This window comes from Engraulis encrasicolus, chromosome 4 (genome assembly GCF_034702125.1).
Source record: "Engraulis encrasicolus isolate BLACKSEA-1 chromosome 4, IST_EnEncr_1.0, whole genome shotgun sequence".
NCBI lineage: Eukaryota > Metazoa > Chordata > Actinopteri > Clupeiformes > Engraulidae > Engraulis > Engraulis encrasicolus.
Window position 1 is genome coordinate 47,617,221 of NC_085860.1, and position 13,848 is coordinate 47,631,068.

At 43.7% G+C, this 13,848-nt stretch overlaps 2 protein-coding genes across 4 annotated transcripts in view; one reads left to right on the forward strand and one right to left on the reverse strand.

Annotated features, from left to right (window-relative positions):
- cnot4a (CCR4-NOT transcription complex, subunit 4a) overlaps window positions 1-3,489 on the forward strand; it is a 29,770-nt gene extending 26,281 nt beyond the window's left edge. For all 3 annotated transcript variants that reach the window (XM_063197556.1, XM_063197555.1, XM_063197557.1), the window contains exon 13: window positions 1,069-3,489. In XM_063197556.1, coding sequence (XP_063053626.1) covers window positions 1,069-1,484 — 416 coding nt within the window. In that variant the 3' untranslated portion in view covers window positions 1,485-3,489. The remainder of the gene's footprint in view (window positions 1-1,068) is intronic.
- An 86-nt stretch (window positions 3,490-3,575) lies between these two features.
- On the reverse strand, window positions 3,576-13,455 carry tmem178ba (transmembrane protein 178Ba). The gene is made up of 4 exons (XM_063197558.1): window positions 12,842-13,455; window positions 10,497-10,613; window positions 8,625-8,762; window positions 3,576-4,556 (listed from the first exon to the last, which is right to left on the reverse strand). The coding sequence occupies exons 1-4, from the start codon at window positions 13,221-13,223 to the stop codon at window positions 4,300-4,302; spliced, it is 894 nt and encodes a 297-aa protein (XP_063053628.1). The 5' UTR covers window positions 13,224-13,455; the 3' UTR covers window positions 3,576-4,299.
- Window positions 13,456-13,848: the final 393 nt, after the last annotated feature.

A 13,848-nucleotide genomic window follows, 5' to 3' on the forward strand; every position in this document is an offset into this window, starting at 1 on the left:
ACCATCCAATGTCCAAATTAGAAAATGACTTTACAATTGAGCTTTTGCGAGATATTGAAATATGGTGCTGTTGTCAGTGATGTCATTATGACATATTACGTCCTGGTACGAGGCCACGAGCACAAGTGGGGGACGCAAGGTTGCATATTGGAACGCACCCATAGGTCGCCATTGACATCGTTCCACTTTAGTTCCAGGAAGTGGGCCTAGAACACAGAAAGTGCGGCAAAGGTAAATGTGAATCCGTTTTACCTCATTTTGCTTGAAACGCAGTGGTTCTTCATCAATCTCTAGCCAAAAGAAAGCCACTGCCTACCTAGAATTGTTTCAGTCTACATGAATCTACATGTTTGTCACCAACTGACTTCCTGTACCCCAATAGTCACTCTGAATTCCATGGTTCTGGGCTGCCTGAAATAAAAAAAAATGCAACTATATGGAGGAGTGGCAAACATTTAATCAGAGCCGGCTCTATGTCCATACTGTCTGATGTCCATGTATGAGTACTGTCTATGTCCTTACCTAGATTAGTCTATGTCTGCATGGGAAAGCAAGAAACGTAATTTCAAATTCTTTGTATGACCAGTGCATGTAAAGAAATTGACAATAAAACCGACTTGACTTGACTTGACTCTGCATTTAATGAGTTGGAGGTGTGAATAAATATGGCCAGTGCCCTCCTCCACCCTTCCCTGGAACCTTCCCACACTGCTCCCCAGGCACTATGAACGTCAGGGCTGCCCCCTTCTCGTGCAGTACACACTGTGTGGGCCCTGACGTGGTACTAGCGGTAGGGCACTCGTCTACTATGCGGCCGACCCGAGTTCGATTCTGGCCCGGGCCCTTTGCTGACCCTTCCCCGTCTCTCTCTCTCTCCCCAACTCACTTCCTGTCACAACCTTCACTGTCCTATCTTGTATAACCGAAAATAAAAGGCTTAAAAAGCCCCTAAAAATACTTCACTGTGTGAAAACGGTGACCAATGAGGGATACTGTACTTCACTACTTCGTGACCTGAATAGTAACCATTACAATTGCTCTCCTGGTTCCCCCTTTCCTACGCTACAGGTATCCCGGCGACCGCAGGCAACAGTCTGGACTGTCTCCAGGACGACAATCCCCCCCACTGGCTCAAGTCGCTGCAGACCCTGACAGAGATGGACGCCCCTGTGGGCTCCGCTTCTTCCTCCTCCTCCTCCTCCTCCACTACAACCACCGCCGCCGCCCCGCCTCCCCTCCAACAGCAGCCCCCCCAGCAGCAGCCCAACCACCACGGCAGCCTGCTGGAGGCACACCACCTCTCCTCCCTGCACAGAGCCGGCTGGGCACCCTATCTCCCCCCGCTCCCACTCCAGCCCACCAGCGCCCCCACACCCAGCAGCCACTTCCACTCGCCCCCGCCCGGCTTCCAGACCGCCTTCAGACCCCCCGCCCAGACAGCCGCCGCAGACCTGCTACAGAGCGCCGCCATGGATCGCCACTAGGGCGGCGACATAACCCCGTCACAGAATACCCACCGCCACCAACAACACATAAGAACGCATTACAACCAACCGACTCCATAAACATACAGACATGCATACCTTACCGACGTACGTACATACACACACTGATGACATGCGGACACAAACATGCAACTAGCACCACAGTACAACACCGACTGACCGACCCACCTACCGTTCAACCATGAGAACTCAAGGCCAAACTTGTAACACTGAATAACAAAGATCGATGATTATCTGATTATTTTTTTCTTTCTCTGGCATCAATTTACCCCTCATCCCTTCACCCCCTCCCTCAGACGGCCTTGTTTGCAGATTTTTCTTTTCTTAATTTGTTTTTTTTTTCCATCTAGTGTTTTGTTTGGTGAGTATTATCAGTCAGCCAGCCAGCCAGCCAGTCATCGATGTAAGGCTCTGTGGTACATAATGCTAACATAATCACCACATCAAACAGTACCCAGTAAACACAGTTAACATGGCCTTAACACGCAGGCTGTTCCCTCAGACTTGGCCCATAGAGAGTTAAGGGAAAATAGCTGAGCATCACCACACCTCTCTAGGGCCTGATCACCACCATCATACCTCTTAGGTTTGCTAGCTAGGCAAGTAAGAAATTCGTATACTTTAGTGTGCACAGATGTCGGTAAGGAATAAAACCAACAGATAGAACTGTGTAGTAGCTGAGTGAATGGATGGGTGGGTGTGGGCTTGAAATACTCACTGACGCTCACCTTACTGCTTACCTCCATACTGTGAATCGTCCTAACCTGCTGTGCTGTGGACAGAACCAGTCCACCCTCCTTGTTGGGTTGAAGAGGTTAAAGCAATCAGATTATGCAGACTAGGCTAGAGTGACCCAGCGAAGGGTGTTGTAGAACCTGGGCTATGCACTTCCAAAGGTACTTGAGGCCGAATCAGTAGAGCCAGCCTGTTGTAGCTTCCAAGATTATGATGGTCATAGTGAGGATGATGAATGACCCCCTGGAGATTCAAGGTTATTGAAGGTCAGTGCAATGTGAAGGCTAGGTCATGTGCCTACTGTCACAGTCAGGGATATAGTGGGCTGAGCACCTCACTGAGGGCTGGTGGGAAGCCTGGTCTCTGCATCAGAGGGAGGTGAGGTGCTGGCCAATATGTGACGTGAGGGGTAAGGGGCACGTTGTGTGTGTCCCATCTCACTTCCCCTCTCATCAGAGTTAAAAAAAAAAAAAACAGTGCATGTATATGACCTGGTCTTGGGGTGTCTGAGGCTTCAGAGGGCCACCATGTGGTAACATGTGAAATTGCTGGCCTTGCGAGCAACACAGAAAGACGAGCAAACAAATGAATACAAAGAAAAAAATGAAAATGCTGCTTTGTGTGAGCCTAGAGCCATTGAGAGACGTGGCTGCATGCGTGGTGTGTGTCTGTTATGTTTGGCTCCAAGCAGCGCTGCAAAGGCCTTAACTCTGAATGCGTGTCAGTAGAGAACAGGAGAAGACGTCGTGTGCAAGATGCCTGCGTGACCCAAAAATAACCTGACTGAAATTCATTTTCTAAAAATCTCTTGTTTGAAAGAGAGGAGGAAAAAGTGATCTAACCTGTATTGCAAGAGATTTTCACTGATGCAAGACCGCAACAAAAATGGCCGATCTGGGGGAGGATTCAGAACCCACCCACCCCCCTACCTCTCTTTCCTCCTCATCCTCCTTTTCTTTCTTCTCCTTCACTGTCTTATTTTTCCCTTTTAACCGTCTCTTTATCTCTCTATTCTATTCTCATCAAGTCTGGCCGGACTAATCAGTGTTCACCAGAACGATCCGTGAAGGCTGCTGCTGGGAGGAATAAACCAGCCGGCCCGCAACCAACCTTGAGTTTGAAAAGCTGCTGAGAATCACATCTAACACAAAAAAGAAGCGAAAAGAGCTTAAAAAGAACTGACCCCTTTTCTGATGGTCTTGAAAAAGAAACAGAATATTAAAATAAAACAAAAGAACTCTGAACCAGATGTCTTGGTTGCTTGTCTTGGGTTTTCATCTACCGTCACTCACTTGACCTCAGTTGACCCCATGGTTAATTTCTGACATGCAGAGAAAATTGCACCAAATCCAAATGGTATTTTTTTTTCTATAAGAAATTTTTATTACCTAATGATGGAATGCATGTGTGTTCGTGTTATAACGACTGGATGAGAAATGCTCGATTATGACTGATTTCCCAGTCTCCACATCTTTTTGTCAAGTTATACATTTAACTTCTGGCAGACTTGAGACAGTTGTAAATTCTCCAGTTTTTCTTTTTTCCTTTTTTGTTTTTTTGTTTTTCGGTCACACACATGAAGGCAAACAGGAGGTACGACACACTGAAAGAGAAAACACTTATAGTACAGTACTTCCACTGTGTACGTGCAAAGATCAAATCTGAAGTTCAGACTATTTTAGATGTGGAGCAGTTCTTCTTTCGCTTGCTCTTGCTTGCTCTCGAGCTCTCAAACCTGGGCTGCAGCTCCCTCTAGGGGTAGTTCAGGTGAAATCCACTTTTGTGCACAGAACATTCCCACCACCATCAATCCGAACATAACACAAGGATGAATTAAATCAAGTCTGACCCCATTTCGTTCAAAGTGTTCACTCTTGCTCATCAAGAGCTTTTGTCCAGCTGTAGTCTTGCATAAGGTCCAGACTCCAGAACGATCACCTCCGTCAACCCTCAATACTCCAACAATAATTTGCAACACAATAAAAATCCCCCTCCCCTGGTCCCCGCTCCTCTCCGCTTGGCCTGGTTTGGCCTGGCTTGGCGTGGCGTGGGTCACTCCTCAGCACAGCGTCCCATTCTCGGGCCGGGTCTTGGGGTAGTGGGTGCGCGGGGGTGGTGGGGGCTGGATGGAGGGTGCCAGGGTGCAGAAGAAGCCAGCGATGAGGGTGAGGCCCAAACCCCCCCAGGCGCAGAACATGGACCAGCCGTAGCCGTGGCCAATGTCGTCCGGGAGGCTGAACAGGTAGCGGGGGTAGCGCGACAGCTCGAAGTTGATGCCGGCCACACAGGTGCACAGGGAGATGATGCAGAAGGTGCCTATAGGTGGAGATGAGGGGTTATAAGTCAGGATAGTATTAGAGGTCATGGGGTGATGGTAAAGTCAGACATTTGCATCAAAAATAACACGCGTCGGCAGTCTATTTTAGCATCATGTATTTTTCCGTCTCATTAAATCGCAAGAGCTTAAAGGATAACTTCTGCCAATTTCAATATGCTGTTGTATTGCTCATGCTACCCTTGACTTGTTGGTACCCGGTGGTGCTGCATTTTTCGACTCAGCCCTTTCCGAGATCTGAGCTATTCTAATGGGGGGAGATTTTGTTTACATTCAAAAATAGGCCTACTCCAAATATTATCCCAAAAGGTATCGCTGTTAGTTAGTTGTCTGCGGATGTTGCGTAACCTTTTGGATGTTATTGGGAATAAATCAAGAATTTTTTTTATTTAAAGGGACACTGTGACATTTTTAGTTGTTTATTTCCAGAATTCATGCTGACCATTCACTAATGTTACCTTTTTCATGAATTCTTACCACCACCATCAAATTCTAAGTATTCATTATGACTGGAAAAATTGCACTTTTCATACATGAAAAGGGGGATCTTCTCCATGGTCCGCCATTTTGAATTTCCAATAACAGCCATTTTTAGCTGCAAAAATGACTCCACTTGGACCATACTAGAAAATATTTGTTTATTACTTGGTAAACTTTCATGTAAATATCGAATTTGGCAATAGGCAACCCAGTTTCAATGAGCAGCATAGTTGCAGTACCTTTTTTGACCATTTCCTGCACAGTGTCCCTTTAAATGTAAACATACACTTGCCCCCATTACAATGACCAGGATCTCGGAAAAGGCTGGAAAAAAAATCTTGGGACAAGTCCAGGGTAGTGTGAGTATTACATTGCATGTTGAAATTGGCAGAAGTTACCCTTTAAAGTTGATGCTTGCCATAGAGGTGCCTGTGGTGGAGCGGATGTGGTTTGGAAGCCATGACTTGCACCGCTAGTGTAAAAGGTCAAGGGCATTTAAGTCAGACTCTAGCATCAAAAAAATAGTACACATTGTTTGTCTATAATTTTACCATTAATTCCATTTTATAATCTTATGAATTAAAATTGAGGCCAACTACACAGGGCGATGATGTAGAAAGTGCCTATTGGTTGAGATGAGGTGAGGTTAAGTTTAAAGGTTAAAGATCACAGCTGCACTGTCAGTACTTCAAGATTTAATGGTAAGATCAGAGTTGTGCATCTAAATTTATCTCCTATTACCAGCATTCAATTTCACAATGGCTTATTAACCCATTCGAAGTACCACAAACGTCAAATTCCAATTAAATGTAAACAACCAAGGTCATATTTTTTCAGCCATTTCTTTCTGTACCTACTGTAAAATAGCTTTAAATCGCTTCGGATTAAAAAAGCGTCAGCTATGTGTAATGTAATGATAACATTTGCTGGAATTATAATCTACTCTATATTGTATTTTGCATCATGGTAAGTATTTTATGAATTCACGAGACACTATTTATCGTCAAAGTATACATAAAAATATGAGAAACAGAATACAATATCCAGGATGTTTCATCTTCACAAAGATAGAGGCTATTATCAGACACAAGGAGCCTGGAAAATTGAGCCACTTGTTCTGTTTGGTTCTAAAATGACATATAGTATGGGGTTATATTTCATATCCTGCTGTATTTTCCACAATTGTCTGCATAAGGACGCTACAGCATCCAGCACTGCTACACAACACAACACATTTTACACAGCATTTGGGTTTTAGCTGTCTGCATACTTGGACAAAGTTACCCTCAGGGGGTACAGATGCAAATTTAAATCATTGATCAGGCACAATCAGAATGATTGTTTGTGCCTCCTCCACATGCCCAGGCTGCAGGCTACTAAATGCTGGAAATTTACTGCGAGTCTATATTTCAAACGGCTGATGGCTTTCTATGGCATAGGCATGAACCTGTGACCGCTCTCTTGTCAATCAACCGCAACCAGTCACAAGGCTCAAGTGTTGTGTTGTGTGATTGACTGGTGAAGCAATAACAATAACCTAGGATAGGGTAGGAATACTAATGTGCGTTCAGCTAGGCCAGTCTGTTTTTTTCTGGGCCCACACATTTTATATGATTTCTGACAGCGCCCCTGGCTTGTGGGGGCTTAGAATACCATGGGGAAATCGGCATAACACGTTAAAGAAGGATGCTCAGCCTGAAATGTTTGTGGGGGAATAAGTTTAAAAAAAAACCCAGAAATTTTGTCTTCTGCTTTTTGGTACAATTTATGTGAGATTCAGCACCCAATTTAAAAGCTTTAAGAGTAATTGACAGCCCAGCTGATACTGCACTTCTTCCACATGTCCAGTCTCAGAGTACTATGCAGACATATTTGAAACCACAATACTAACAATAGATGGCTCATACATATACCAACTTATTTGACAGCAGATTAATGTCTGGACGTGGGCTTAGGCAACCACATGTGTCACTAATGTGTCTAATATAAACCTAAAAATAATGATAGATAGATAGATAGATAGATAGATAGATAGATAGATAGATAGATAGATAGATAGATAGATAGATAGATAGATAGATAGATAGATAGATAGATAGATAGATAGATAGATAGATAGAGGGGTTGGACAAAATAATGGAAACACCTGTCATTTTAGTGTGGGAAGTTTCATGGCTTAAGTAGACCAGCCTGTTGGCCAATCTTCATTCATTGCACATTGCACCAGTAAGGTGACATGTGAAGGTTCAATTAGTAGGGTGAGAGCACAGTTTTGCTCAACATTTTGTTAAATTTTGCAATGCACACAATATTATGGGTGACATGTTCAAATGAGAGTTCAAAAAGGTGCGCATGTAACTGTTGCATCTTTGACCGAGACAGCCAGTTTTTGTGATGTATCAAGAGCCACAGTATCCAAGGTAATGTCTGCATACCACCAAGAAGGATGAACCACATCCAACAAGATTAACTGTGGACGCAAGAGGAGGCTGTCTGAAAGAGATGTTTGGGTGACTGGCCGTGTATATTGACCCTGTGGAGCTCTTAGTGGACCATTCTGGTGGAAACAGGAGAGTTAAGGTGCACATTCAATTCTACTGTGATTTGGACAGCTGTGGTTTTATGGTTTTTTTTATACAGTCCAGGTTAGCATCCAAACATCCCTTTCAGAGGTAAAAGTTAAGTCACTTGCGCTCTAACCTTCTTGGTGCGTCCAGTCCAGGACGGTATACAATGTAAGAAAGAAATGTAAGAAATTTCCCCCATGGGGGACAATAAAGCTACTACTTCTACTATGTAGAGTAAACTGGTCCACTTCGGAAAGACTAGGCCAGGGATGACTGGAGCACTCAGATACTTTTAAGTATTTTATTGTGGTGCAAACATAACAATAAAATACTAAAAAGTATCTGAGTGCTCCAGTCATCCCTGGCCTAGTCTTTCCGAAGTGGACCAACTTACTCTACATCCCTTTCAGAGGATTCAGACAGCTTCCTCTTGCATCCACAGTTAATCCTGTTGGATGTGGTTCATCCTTCTTGGTGGTATGCAGACATTACCTTGGATACCGTGGCTCTTAATAATCACAAAGACCTGCTGTCTTGGTCAAAGATGCAACAGTTACACGCGCACCAAGAATTTCTCCTTTTTGAACTCTGATATGTCACCCATAATGTTGTGTGCATTGCAAAATTTTGAGCAAAACTGTGCTCTCACCCTACTAATTGAACCTTCACACTTCACCTTACTGGTACAATTTGCAATTAATGAAGATTGGCCTACAGGCTGGTCCACTTGAGCCATGACACTTCCTACACTAAAATGACAGGTGTTTCCATTAATTTGTCCAACCCCCATAGATAGATAGATAGATAGATAGATAGATAGATAGATAGATAGATAGATAGATAGATAGACAGATAGATAGATAGATAGATAGATAGATAGATAGATAGATAGATAGATAGATAGATAGATAGATAGATAGACAGATAGACAGATAGACAGATATATACTGTATTAAATAGTAGATATTAATGTTCATATTATTGTTAATGTGCATGTCTTACCTCCCATGAGGAAGAGCAGGCCGGCTACGTAATGCATGAGGCCCTGGTCCCAGCAGCAGCCCAGGACTCCGATGGTCCACCCGAACAGGATGATGGATAGAGCCATGCCCATGAAGCCAGCTGTCATGCGCCGCAAGTCTGAGGGGGACACGGGAAAGCATTCATAATCAAGTATTTGACTTCACATAACAGGCTACTTACTTTGAACAACTTGTGATTTTTTTGTTCTACACATCTCACCTAGCAGGTGCATTAGAGATGACCCCATAGGTTGCTGATGCTGAGCAGAATAAAACTACAACTCCTGCACAATGACCAGTTTGCACAACGCTTCTGTCGTGTGAAATAAGTTACTGCAAAATGGTCAATGTGCGGGACCACGTGGTAGGCCTAATGACCAAGTCTTAATCTGTTACTTCAATCTGTAATGCCATACCAGTGTTGTTACGATAGCCTGGTGAACCAGCGCCACCCGCTGGACGGCAAAATGTTTTGTCTACGGGTGGGTCTGGCCTCGCATAATGATTCAATGAAGCCAGAATGCCATGAATCTGGCAAACCAATTACAACGCAAAGATGTGTTTTGAATCAAAGCGGGCAGGGTTTTAAGGGAAGGTTGTTCTCATCAACAATCTTCGGATGTATTATGCATCGAGGCCAGACTAAATTAGACATCCACATTTAGTCTGGTTTATCAGGCTATTGTTACGATACTTTTCCCAGCGAACAGGGAGAGAGATTGGCATGATCCCACCTGCACCAAAGGGCTACCCCCTGCGCAGAGCCTATGTTATAACCTTACGCTCACCAACATTGTAATAACCAAGCCTTAATCTGTTCCTTACGGCTCCCTGTAATGTCATAGCAATGTTATTATGATGTAGTTGAGTCTTTTTAGCCATCACTGAATGGGCCCAGCAGCAGGCCCATCTGCACAAAGAGGCTATGATGCATACACATTACCTACAATGTCTATGCATGTCAAACTCAACCTATTGTGGCACATACTGTAAGGAAAGAGTGCAGGACAAAGGCTGACTGTAATTTTAGATTGAGGAGTCCACACACCTTTTCTTCTTCTTTTTTCTTTTATTCCATGGCAGGATAGGATAACGTTTTGACTATTGTCTTCATCAGATTCTCTACAAACAGACTGAGTAGTGATTAGAACAAACTGGCCGTAAGTTATAATCACTACTCAACCTGTTTGTAGAGAGTCTGATGAAGACAACAGTCGAAACGTTATTCTACCCTGCCATGGAATACAAGAAAAAAAGAAGAAAAAAGGTATTTTAAGTGTGCGGACTCCTCACCCTAAAGGCACACATTTACCATATCAGTAGAGGGTGTTATGTCGAAATAGGCTGGTTTGTCGAAATGAGCCGTCAGTAGCCCTAAACCAAACCAGGCCATATGGACAGGCCAGAGGGGTCTGTACTGTATGATGAATGAATGGCCTGAAAGATCTGTCTGCTATCAACTGAGTGGCCTCCAAATTCAGAGGGGGCTCTTCAGATCAAAATCAGATTGTTGACTCAACAATGAAAAGGTTCCCACTGGTTCACTTGTGGCTTAGCTTGGCCACAGTCTGTGGAGCTGAACATTTTTTTTTTGTTTAGTTTTGTTTTTTTTGAAAAAAAGGTCTGGAAACTCCTTTGGAATTTCTTCTTGTCCTCTTTTTTCATGTTTATTCATTCAACAGCATGATGATGTTTGGGCACACCATTATGCCTTTGAAAGGAGAAAAAGAAAAAAAAAAACTTAAAGAAGAAACAAATCCAAATGGAGTTTAAGGGTGGGGGGGGGGTGTCCCACTTGTTCCCACTTGTTCCCAACCCAAGAACAAGAAGTCAGGTCCTCGACAGCACTTACGCAAGGCATGCCAGTCATCTTGCTGTATTATTTTGGTGATGTTGTAGGACAAGTCCTTCCGGGAGGAGGTGGAGGAGGAGTAGTAATACCTGATGAAGGAGCATCTCTGGATGGATCCTGAACACAAAGTCAAGTCAAGTCAAGTCAAGTTGGTTTTATTGTCAATTTCTTTTACATGCACTGGTCATACAAAGAATTTGAAATTACGTTTCTTGCTTTCCCATGCAGACATAGACTAATCTAGGTAAGGACATAGACAGTATAGACATAGACAGTACTCATACATGGATTTAAGACAGTATGGACATAGACAGTGCTCATACAGACATTTAAAGTGCAAGTCTGGACAACAGAAGACTTGTAGAGAACATACATTAAGAGGAGGTATTTTGTTGTGCTTTTTTTCTAAAAGTCCTTTGTAAAAGCAGAGGGAAGGAAAGGAAAGGCCCATAAAACATCCATTTACTTCCCAAGTCTACATGCGCCCAAGTTATACTGCATTCAGACTTGGGACAAGGGTGCAATTTGTTGTGGGGGATGGGGGTGAAGAGATCATCCCTCTCTTCTGGTTTAATATCTTCACTTGTTCTACATTATTTCATTTTTGGTGCAATGTAACTGCATTGACATTGCTTAACATCTGAAGTGTATCACCCCTTCTGGCTTTTCAACAAATCACACCCTGACTTGCGACCATTACATTACATTACATTACATTGCATTTGGCAGACGCTTTATAACCAAAGCGACTTACAAAAGAGGATATAATCATAGCCAACATCACTATCAGATACAAAGTGCACAGGAAATGTACAGAACAACAAGTGCAGATGCAAAGAAGGTTAGGTTTTTGTTTTTTTGTAAAGTAGTGTACACACACATACACATGTCAAGAGTCTGGCCTGAGGCTAGGGCAGCTCAAACATTAGTCTAGTAGATAGTCATGAAAGACGAGAGTCATAGTTGCTTCTTAAAGGCTGCAAGACCACCAGCCCTATACTCAGGAGAAAGACAATGAGATAAGCTTGTCATAAAATAATGCCCCTCTGTTTCCCACAGAACATTCTTTAGTGGAGGTGGGTGGGGGGATCCAGACATCCGCACATTAGACACATATCGTATGCTATCTTGACTGGAAAGGCTGTTGTGCGATTTCATATGAAATATGATATCAAATTCACCAAATTAAATAGCTCATGTAGTTTTTAAGAAATTTCATCCGCAATACAAAATCTTAATCTTTTCAGAGGCCCTGCCCAAGGTGGGATGTGATTGTTGTCAAGGTGGCCCTTGACTGTAAATTGCTGGGGGGAAACCCTGACAATTGGGTCCTCAATAGCATCTCTAAGTATTATTCTCTTTTCTGACTTGCGTATCCCACCAGCTTGCGTGTTGAGTAATATATGGTATCATTCCACCTCTCTCCCTCTCTCTCTCTCTCTCTCTCTCTCTCTCTCTCTCTCTCTCTCTCTCTCTCTCTCTCTCTCTCTCTCTCTCTCTCTCTCTCTCTCTTCCCCCTACTCTCCAAGGAGGAGCTACGGGGTGTGGGCGCCACTGGTGAATAACATGGGGCAGATGGCAGAGTCTGACAGTTTATTCTCAGCTCTGCTTCCTGTTCTGTTCCAAGCAGCAGCAGCACCTAAACAGAACAGAACTCCCGATTCAGGCAAGGCAAGGAAGGCTGGCAGGCCACAGACGTGAAGCCAAGCTGGCCCTCCTCGCATTGCATGCTGTAGTAAATACAGGAGGATCAGCAAGAAAAAAAAAGCGGAACACACTGTCATCTGCTGTCTCGGAATAATCACCAATCATGTGGAGCTGAATCGGCGCCCATGGCTATCCTCTCATAGAAACAAGCCAGCTTCACCAAAACTGTATAATTTCCTGTCATTGAATGCAAGGCGTATACATATTACATAGGCTACCACCATGGCGGACAGGGGGATTAGAATATTTGCATATGCATACCATAATGATGGTTCGAGGCTATACGTTTTGATGGAGGACCGTTTTACAGGCTCCATGCATTCATTGTTTTCTTAAGCCATGGTAAGGTGGATCATACCATAAAGAGCAGAGGCATCCTAAACGACTGACTTATTAATAGCTTAGGGTGATCTATAATTGATCTCAGTCTTAAGTGCCTCGTGCTTTCATGTTATTTGTCGGAACATCTGTGCGTAACACAGATTTATGGAAGCATTATGCTTGGTTTGGTGCAAGGTAGCGTTCTCATTTACTGGACGTTTTTCAAATGGGGTAATGTGTCTTTGCAGATCACGACATGACAAATTACCATGTTAATCTTGTCATACGGTGCGTCGTATGGATAAACAGCTCCATACCTTTCTTAATGAGATCCTCGATGTCCTGGTCAAATCCAAGGCGGTAACATTTGCTCCATAAACCCATGTTGGTGGAATTGTACCGTCGGCCGCATTCATCTGCCGCGCTCATAGCAAATACCTGGCGCCGATTTCGAACTAGGGTTGGTCTGTCTTCAAGACGGTCAAGCCTGGCTCGGCTGGCGCGCAATGGGAGGCTGTGGTTCGGGATGTAAATGAATCCCCGGTCATTCATGCGACTTGAGAAAGTTCGACAGCGCTCCTTGTATCTCCTGGCATCGGTTTCGTACCAGTGGTTGGAACTGACAGCTACCGTCAGCATAAACAAGGCGACCAGTGAGAGACACAGCCCGGCATAGAGCAGCCACCTCCCCGTCGCCATCGTTTCTTCTCAGGGCCGCATCAGCACCTCAAAACCGTGTACAGAGCCTCTTCCTCCAACCTCCACCGCATATAGAATCTATCTGGATTTGCTCCACGCTTGAAAGAAGAAAATAATGTAGCGCACCTTTGCGATGACACTTGAAATGGAAAAAAAATGCCGTCAATAATTACGTAGCTTTGCGCTGGAATTGGCGTTTCGGCGAGCGCATGATAGAGCGAGCAGCTGGAGCTGTGCGGGTGCCCGACAAGCGGAGAGATGTTTATCTCATTCACATTCCACAACGAGTCCTTGTCCTCCTTCAAGATAGCACTAGATTTTAAACCAATGAATTGTACCTGATCCAAGGGGCCCAAAATGTGTTCAGACAAGTGTAGCCTAAACATCCTGTCTTCTGGAATATAATAATAATAATAATAATAATAATAATAATAATAATAATAATAATAATAACAACACACACTGTCCTCATTTCTTGATTTGTTTTAAAATTACAACTCAGACTGCTGTCTAGAATCCCAATAAATGAAAGTTTGCATATTGGAACTCAAGTTAAAATAAGACAACAATAAGCCTTTTCGCTACAAGTCAATAATACTGAGGTCACATAATATACAAATATGAA

Coding starts and splice junctions, on each gene's coding strand:
- tmem178ba (XM_063197558.1), bottom strand. CDS start 13,223: ATGGCGACGGGGAGGTGGCTGCTCTATGCCGGGCTGTGTCTCTCACTG. Junction 8,763..10,496: donor AGATGACTGGCATGCCTTGC/GTAAGTGCTGTC, acceptor TGTCCCCCTCAG/ACTTGCGGCGCATGACAGCT. Junction 4,557..8,624: donor CCTGCTCTTCCTCATGGGAG/GTAAGACATGCA, acceptor CTCCACCTATAG/GCACCTTCTGCATCATCTCC.